The sequence below is a fragment of the Anarrhichthys ocellatus genome, unplaced genomic scaffold (assembly GCF_004355925.1).
Source record: "Anarrhichthys ocellatus isolate YVR2014 unplaced genomic scaffold, GSC_Weel_1.0 scaffold42, whole genome shotgun sequence".
NCBI classification, from domain to species: domain Eukaryota; kingdom Metazoa; phylum Chordata; class Actinopteri; order Perciformes; family Anarhichadidae; genus Anarrhichthys; species Anarrhichthys ocellatus.
Genome location: NW_022280072.1, coordinates 3,069,835 through 3,078,982, shown reverse-complemented (window position 1 = coordinate 3,078,982; position 9,148 = coordinate 3,069,835). Strand labels below are relative to the sequence as shown.

The 9,148-nt window shown below is 45.6% G+C and overlaps 1 protein-coding gene across 1 annotated transcript in view; it reads right to left on the bottom strand.

Moving 5' to 3' along the window:
* The window catches only part of scfd2 (sec1 family domain containing 2), a 91,456-nt gene that overhangs the window by 39,737 nt on the left and 42,571 nt on the right, over window positions 1–9,148 (bottom strand). The window contains exon 5 of the mRNA XM_031868229.1: window positions 7,753–8,038. Within this exon, the coding sequence (XP_031724089.1) occupies window positions 7,753–8,038 (286 nt within the window). The remainder of the gene's footprint in view (window positions 1–7,752; window positions 8,039–9,148) is intronic.

Genomic DNA, 9,148 nt, shown 5'->3' with positions numbered 1-9,148 from the left:
GGGGGGGCGAGAGCGAGATGTGATAGCACTGAGCTCTGGACACAGTGCAGACGAAGCAGCTATCAGCATCAAAGGACAGTCGTGTGTGTGTGTGTGTGTGTGTGTGTGTGTTAGAGGACCAAGAAGCAGACTTTACTTAACTACAGACTTAAGAGGAGAAAAGATGAAATGATGGAGAACTCGGTTCTATTGGCAGCAGGATGTAAACAGATTCTCTCCCTCAGCAGAGACTGACAGGAACACTTTACACTGAAGGCCGGGAATCGAACCTCAACGCCCACCGACAGGCTACAGCCAAGCCCACAGAACGACACGGTGGGATTGAGAATAAAATACGGGAACGAAAAACAAGATTCATATATTAAGAGCGTTTTAAAATCTTCTGACTTTTTCATGAAAGAATAACAAAGATGAGAAGTACAACAAACATTCTGGACGATTATTCGTGTGTTGTTTGTGAACCTCAGGAACAGTGCTGGGCTGTGGTCGCACTGGGAATCATAACTTTTTCAGGAAATGATGCGATGATACATGAGCTACAGAGTCCAGAACCTGCCAAACGTTTCACCATCCAACCCTGTACATGAAGCACGTAGACCGCCAAGTGATTAGCCTCCGACTGCCCCCCCCTCCCCCTCAGTTTACAGGCCTGTGTCTGGTCAGCCTGGAGGTCGGCTGAGTCAGAGGAGCAAGAGGAGATAAGAACTATATCTCCCTCTGCGTCCATCACACTGCAGGAGACACCCGGCAGAAAGTGACCAGACAACCAGACCTCAAGGGGGAGAAAGACTCCTTGTCTCCTCATTCCTTATCTCCTTCTATCTACTGGCTGGACCTACAGTCCTCCACGGGGGACACTCTGATAGCAAGGACCGTTACCTCCCGGTGATTTATGACCGCCTTAAAAGACCCTCGGAGAGGAGTTTGACGTGTACTAAACAAAAGCTGGGGCATGGTACGAAGACAGAAAGAGCAGAAACTAAAAAGGGGGAAAATGGGGTATTTCTGCTAGATGAGGGGGTGTGCGAGGAGAAAAGGAAAAGGAGGTAGGGGAGTAAAAGGGGGGGCGTTCCCGCTGGCTCGGGCTTTGATTAACACCAGGCCTCCTGACAGGAAATGACCCGGCCAGCTCAGAGCGCCAGGAGAGCTTCCATCTGGTGTCGAGGCCGTGGAGGAATTCTCCACCCGGGAGAACCTCAAATGTTTCACGTCCACGAGTCTCGTACGGGACGCTTCACTCTGTTCTTGTTGTTCTCGTTGTTCAGAAACACGTCACCGGATTTTGTTCGTAGAACACGTCAAGTTTACAGCTGGACGTTTGTCGAGGAGTGAGGGAGGTGAAAGTAGGTTAGGGAGGGAGGGAGGGAGAGAGGGAGGGAGAGAGATAGGGAGGGAGGGAGGGGACAGTTTGGGGAGGAAAGCGGGTACATTAGGACAGCACATCTTTCACTGGAGGACTGGAATCCTAAACGTAAACAAGTTCTTCCGCACCAACAGATAAAACAGAGATATACTGTAAAACCAAGAGTCTCTGGTAAAAACACACACGGTCCTCTGAACACACACACTTCTTATGAAGGTTTGAGGGAAGACATTTGTTTCTCCGACTATACAACAAAAGCACACGGACATCTTTGTGTCTCAGACTAAAGGCCGTTACACACTAGAGGTGTTCTTTTTTCATTGGGATTAATTCGCAGAAAAGCCTTTTCATTTTTTTTTTTTTTTTTTTTCTTCGGACCAAGGTGAATATTTTTTGGCACCTTTATTGCTCCTCTCAACCTTGACAAAAGGCAGTCCAGATCCACTCCATCTGTTCTTACCTTTCACAATAAAAGCCCTACACGATGACGCCGTGTAAACCGGCTTTAATAATTCGTTACGTAATCACGGTCGCACAGACATCAGCTGACGTGACGAGGAAAAGTTTGGACCTTTTATACTCGCCTTAAGCTCCTCAATTGTCATTTCAATCATTTTTTTAAACTCATTTTTACAGACTGGCTTTCATGTGTTGTCTCTTTATGGTTTACCGCTTTATATTGTTATTATCATTTAATGTATTAATTCTATTTTTCAGTTTGTTCTCATGGTATCTATTGCTCTGTTCTATCAGTGTCTTGCTTTTGTTCGGGCCTCACTGTTGAGCTTTCTGTTGTTGTATTGCTTTGGTCTGTAAAAAAGCACTTTGTAAACTTTGTGAATTGTAAATAAAAGTTGTTATTGTTATTACTCATGTACGCAGATCCAGACAGATGTCCTCCAGTAGGCGCTGAGGACAGTCGTCCCTGCAGGAGGGGACAGAGGCGAGCGGGTCGAGCGTGTTGGCTGGACTCCTCCGTCTAAAAGGTCCCGTGTTGACCCCAGTCTGCACTGAGGCGTGTGCAGGGGCCAAGAGGGCCGCCGTCTCAAGTTAGAGTCCCTCTGGAGCCGGCCTCTCTCTCTGTGTGTGTGTGTGTGTGTGCGCGAGTCTGTGTGGGATTCGTGACGGATTCCCAGCGGAGATATTAGAGCTCACGGAGTCTTTTATGATGTGCATTTCCTGTCATAAATAAGAAGCAGAGGAATCCTCCGCTGAGCGCCAACACACTCCATAAAACAAACAGAGGTGTAAACTACACTCTGGGCCAGCGCTGTGAAATCTACCCGACTACTACCGACTGGGAATGTTTGGCAGACGATGGTTTAGCTTCTGATACGGCGGATCCTTTTGTTTGTTACTACAAACAGCACAGTACTTCACAGTACTACCTAGAGTACAGAACAGACACAGACAACCATCTCTCTTTGCTGCCAGGTTGCGTCGTAATACTTCACTGACAAGTCAAAACCAATCCTGGGCTGAAGCAGCAGAGTTGAGGTTTAGCGTAGAGAGTTTCAGGGTCTGGTGTGCTTCCGTTCGTCAGTTTCATTCTGATTTGATGTTGTAGTCTGGATCCATCCATCATCCATTAATTCATGAATCCATCTATTCACCCACCCACCCATGGATCCATCAGTTTACAAATGTATCCTTGTTGTGAAGGTAGAGTGGAGCAGCGAACACATCATCAGCTGTATGTGTGTTGTTTGTGTCTTGTTTTTGTATAATTCAAGTGTACAATATAATTTAGAATATTGGTTGACAGCCCAAATACAAAGTCAATGTAAAGATGCCATAAGACACAAAGTTGCGTGGGACGGAGAGAGCCCCGAGGAGCAGAGGGTAGGAAGGATACAAGGAAACAAGGGTACAGTAAGGAGACCCAGCCCCCATGTGTAGCTGCTGACTGGGGGTCTGTGTGTGGCCCGTTAGCTGTTAGCCTCTGCTAATTAAAGCCTGAGCTCCGTGTCATCAGCTTATCTGATGAAGTGAACTAGAGAGAACGACGCCACCGGCTGCTTGGTTCAGCCGGCGGTCTGCAGCACTCACCTCATACATGCATGCGTGTGTGTGTGTGTGTGTGTGTGTGTGTGTGTGTTTGTTTGTTTGCGTAACTGAGGGGGAAGTAAGAGAAAAGACCACCAATTAAAAATAATTAGCACTAATTTCATACACAACAGTGCAGCAGGGGAAAATATATTTAATCAGACTAACTTATGCTCTGCTTCCTCCCCTGAAACCAGGCTGGTGCTTCAGGGCCTCGGAGGGAGGGAGGGAGGGAGGGAGCAACAGAGGGTGGTAAAAAAAAAAAAAATAAAGAGGGAGAAACGGAAATTTAAGAAAACAAAGAAAAGTTTGAGAAGTAGGCAAACGAGAGAGAGAGAGTTGGTGGCCAGAGTTATGTGTGAGCCCTTTCATGTCCCCTCACTGGCCCGTGTTGCTGTGCCAACACAAACAGCGGCGTTGGGGAGGTCCGACTCTCCCGCTGCCCCCAACCCCCTTCCTCCCTTGCCCCGTGCACACCCCCACTGACAGGATGAACAACAAACCCGATGTGTGTCTGAAGCGCGCACACATACAGAGAGACAGACAGAGATAGAGATAGAGATAGAGAGAKAGAGAGAGAGAGAGAGAGAGAGAGAGAGAGAGAGAGAGATTAAATCCACGTCTTCTGCAGAAAAGTGATTTTGTGACCTTCTGTCACTGCTGTCAGTAAATCACCAGCATCGCCGTCTGAGGACTCACATCCTCACACTGACACGAGGACAGACTCCCTGTGATCCAGAGCCGACTGTCACAGGGTGGAGAAAGAGGAACATTTGGGTTGGCCTGGACAAGTAGAAATGAGAGGGAGGAGGTTGGATTCTGCACCAAACATCTTCATCTCACCAGCATCCACATCGTCTTCGCTAAAACTGACCGATGGTTAAACAGTGACGGCTCGGAGCCGTTTACAACCTGCACACAGCGACCAATCAGACTCCAGGTTGTAGGAGAGCAGTGGGTTCCTCTGCGGCGCTGCCCACCACCAATACAATATAATCCAACACCATAAATACGGTTTAATCAAAGCCATCCACTGAGACCTCACTGCACACTCACTGTGCGCTCCTGTACAATGTGAATGTTTATCATGCATGCACAGACAGCAGTGATGAGGAAGTTGCATCGTGTACACGAATGCAAACTGTGGTTCACACCCTTTATCAAGGAGTCTGTTCAGGCTGCTCCACTGTCCTCCCTCTGGTGTGGAGCTGCTCTGTGGTTACATGCATTATTTAAAGTGACTTTTATCTGGTCCTGAACCAGTCTCAGTGTAGTCCTGATCCCCTATCAGACCTCCATCAGTAAAGAGACCATCAGAGAGAAGATGGTCTGTTTCTATAGAGTTATTCTTAATGCTCGTCATCGGAGCCACCGGGTCGGATTCTGGTGAAACCAGATGAACTCATGCAGGTTCACCAGAACCTCCTTCAGCTCAGACTCCAGCAGAGACCGATCCACCGTGGACAGACCCAGATCCGGCTTCACCTGCAGTCGGGGCTCCGGCGGCAGCAGCATCTCCTCCTCCTCCTCCTCCTCCTCCTCCAGGAGCAGAGCTTCTCCTCTCTGGGAGCCAACACCGACACCACGCTGCTGGAGACCCAGGATGTATTACTGGACCCACTGGAGGGAAGGGAGGCAAGGGAGAACCAGAACCAGGACTGAGAGGGGCAGACTGTCAGACCCTGCTGCAGTAAAATGAAGGGACTCACTACCACTTTAGTCCACAGGGAGATTTAGATTATCTCATGGGAAAACATAGATTACAATTTAAAGGACTCGGTTTACCAGAAAGTAAAATGTATCTGTGCAACTTTGATAAATATTTGGTTTTAGAAACTTGGTGACGTAGTTACTACTGTGAAGAATCCTTCATCCTTCAGATATCCAGATGAATGAAGCTACGTATCCACCTGATGGATTATGTAACATGGAACAGAAAAAAACCTTCGAGGTGAAGTCGTCCTCCATTTCCTGAAGACGCTCTTTAATTAAGTTGCCAGGAGGAGGTAGTGTGAGTGTGTGTGTGTGTGTTGTTCTTGTGTTTCTGCGTGCGTTGTCGCCTCAGGGTTTTTACAAATCAGAAGACTTTGTAAAAACATCGGGTTTCATTCAACGTCTGGTTTCTATTTGAGCCTTTTAATTTGTGACGGATCAACAGATCAACTATTGGCTCTGAACAGTTAAAATAATATTATATATATATTAAGGTTATTTAGTATGGCATGATTCACACAGTGCTTTATAAGAATAACATTTTTATATTAAAAAATATATATATGTGTAATAAATAATAAAATAATAAAAATAATAAAAAAAATAAATAAAATAATAAAATAATAAAATAAAATACAAATAAAATAAAGATGAACATAAGAATAAAAATATCCACTGCATGGATTATGTAACAAACCGTTGCTTGCTGCTCACAAATGCAAAACTGGGAAATCAACTTCTTTGACGCCTTATTGTATAAAAAACTGTGTTCATGGATGTTGTGACGCTGCTCGACAGGAAACATCCTCAACGTAAAATAGTCCATCGTTTCCTGAAGATGCTCTTTAATGAAGTTCCCAGGAGGAGGTAGCTAACGGGGTCCTGTCCTACGTATCGTCCTCAACTTACTCCTCATTCCTCCTCTTTGTTTATTCCATTCTTGTGTGTGTGTGAGTGTGTGTGTGTGTGTTTGGAGGGGGGGGGGGGGGGCGTAGAATTTGTAAAAACATTGTCCTCACAGCGACCGGGTTTCATTCAACGTCTGGTTTCTATTTGAGCCTTTTAATTGTGGCAGAATGTCACAATCGGTGTTTTTTCTGTGGATGCAGAGAGAGACGACCTCCCGCCTCATGTTACTGCAGCAGACCACTTCATCGCCATAAAAACAAACGCACACACGCACGCACGCACACACGCGCACACATGTCTAAAACACACCTGGCACACTATGACAGGCCTAATTTCCAATGAAGTGTTTATAACAGAGACTCAGGTTCTTAACATGAGCCAAGAGGCCTCCTCGATTCCAAGCCGCACTTATCCAAGTAGAACAGGAAGAGGAGTATGAGGGTGAAAGAAGGAGCGCGATCAACAATCTTTATTTGTGCTCTACACAGATTCACCAACCCGACACACACTATATGAAGCCTCACTGCAGTGTATTATTTCAGGGTGTGTGCTAAGGTGCGGAGCGGCCCGAGACTAAAAGTAGCTCTAATTATGAACTATGTGGCCGGGGAGGAGACCGTGTGTGTGTGTGTGTGTGTGTGTGTGTGTGTGCAGGCTCAAGGTTAAAGACGTTATTACAGTGGGAGGTACAGCCGGCTGTGGTGGGGAGGTGAACGGTTCGTTCATCTTAAAGCCCTCGATCTGCTCGACCACACGGCGACCAGCTCAGCGAAAAACCGGAGCAACGGCTCCGGTGCCACACACACACACACACGCACACGCACACGCACACACACACACACACACACAAGGCTGAGACTCTTAGCTCATCCCCCGATTTGATCCTATCACGATATTTGTGTGCTGATTTGGTACGTGTATTCATTTTTTTAGGTTTTTATCGATATTACGAAAAGAAGTCCGGTTGTATAGAAGTCTATGAGAAAATGACTCTACTTCTCTCTTGATTTATTACCTCAGTAAACATTGTAAACATGAGTTTATGGTCTCAATCTCTAGTTTCAAGTCTTCTTCAATACAGCATGATGTTCATTTAGTACATTATGGTCCATTTAGAGTCAAACAGACCATAAAGCAGGGGATGCTTTAGGGCGGGGCTACACGGTGATTGACAGGTCTCTACCAGAGACGTATACGGGGTCTCTATGTCACTCCTCCTCAGTCCAAATATGGTCACTTCCTGTTCACTGGTTGCAAAAATACAAAATGGCGACGGCCAAAACGACAAACTTGAGGCTTCAAAACATCAGTCCACAAACCAATGAGAGACGTCACGATGACTACGTCCACTTCTTATAAACAGTCTTTGCTTTAAACCTGTGAGCAAGTCTGAACCACAAAAACAAAGTGTTCCTACATCTGAACAGGTAGATCTCATTAGCGCTGTAGAGTAAAGTGAAGGGTCATTTCTCTCTCACACTTCCATCCACAGAGCTCAGACGTTCCCACACTCGACTGTGTGTGTAGGTGTGTGTGTGTGTGTGTGTGTGTGTGTGTGTGTGTGCATGCAGGGATGTAGGGAGAGGGATGGAGTGTGAAGACTTTGATAAAACCCTCCCATCAGCAGCACTGGAGGCCGACAGAGGAAACAAACAATCAGCTGTTCTCACTCTGCTGTTCTCTCAACCCTCCTGGAAGCGATCATGAAAACCTTCTCTTACCGGTGACTTTCTGGAGCAGAGGGCTGAGTTCGGTCTCCCGGGTGACAACCAGCGTGAGCGCTCCAATCAGCTCCATCTCAAGCTTCTCCAGCTCCTCCTCGGCATCGTGGTCCACGGGCTGGGCCTCGTCAGCCAGGGAGTACAGGTAGACCAGCAGGAGGATCAGCTCATCCGGCCCGCAGTCATCCTCCCCGGACCTCGACCCAGAGCTGTCCTCGACTCCACGGGGCTTCATCAAGGGCAGCAGCTGCCTCAGCACAGCGGGGAAGTCAGAGTCTCCGAGAGCCTGACACACACACACACACACACACACACACACACACACACACACACACACACACACACACACACACACACACACACACACACACACACACACACACACACACACACACACACACACACGGTTTGTCAGAATACAGCAATAAAAAACAAGAACCTTGAACAGTTAAAATAATATTAACAAGTTTATTTAGTATGGCACCTATCATAGAACATGACTCACAAAGTGCTTTACAAGAATAAAATATGAATTAAAAAATAAAAATAATGAAAATAATAATTTAACAAAAATAGTAAAAAATTAAATAAAAAATTGATAAATAAATAGAATTTAAATATTCAACAATTATCAAACCCATCCTGCTGCTGGTGAGCTAAAGCCACAACTGAAATGTAAATGTAAGAAGATAACTGGGGGGTAACATATAAGTGTGTGTGTGTGTGTGTGTACGAACAGAAACAATTATAAAACACTAAACCAAACTCATCCTGCAAAGCTCGCCTGAAATGCATCCAAACCCAAAATGATCACGCCCTCTGCTCATTTATTTTCATTTCTTCTTGTTTATATTCTCCTCTTCTATATGTTCAGTTATAACCTTTATTTTATTGTTCATTTTGTTTTACACATGCAGTCCCCCCCGTTACTTATTTGTATCATTTTACAAATCAATGGCAGATGTCAGCATGTTAAATTGTCTACGTGTGTACACAAATCGTTGAATAAAGGGGAGATTTTATTCTATTTCTGTATTATTTGAATCTTCCAGAGAGCCGTGAAGGTGCTGTAAGGCCTGATGAGAGTGTGAAACACCGTTGATAATTGATTAATCAGCTGTGTGCACCGTATTATGATGCAAAGAGCATTTACATCATTTGATATCACCTTTTCATTAGTCTGCATTCTTATTAGTTGACTGTGTGTCGTAAAAAGTGTTTAAATGAAAAGCACAGTGTGAGTGAGCTCATCGTTCCATTGGCTAATTTTACAGCTCTGTGAGTGGCTGAGGTAATGCTTCATTTAGTTTCATTCTTTTGTTGGATTTGTATGGGCACTGAACTGTTATCACACACACACACACACACACACACACACACACACACACACACACAC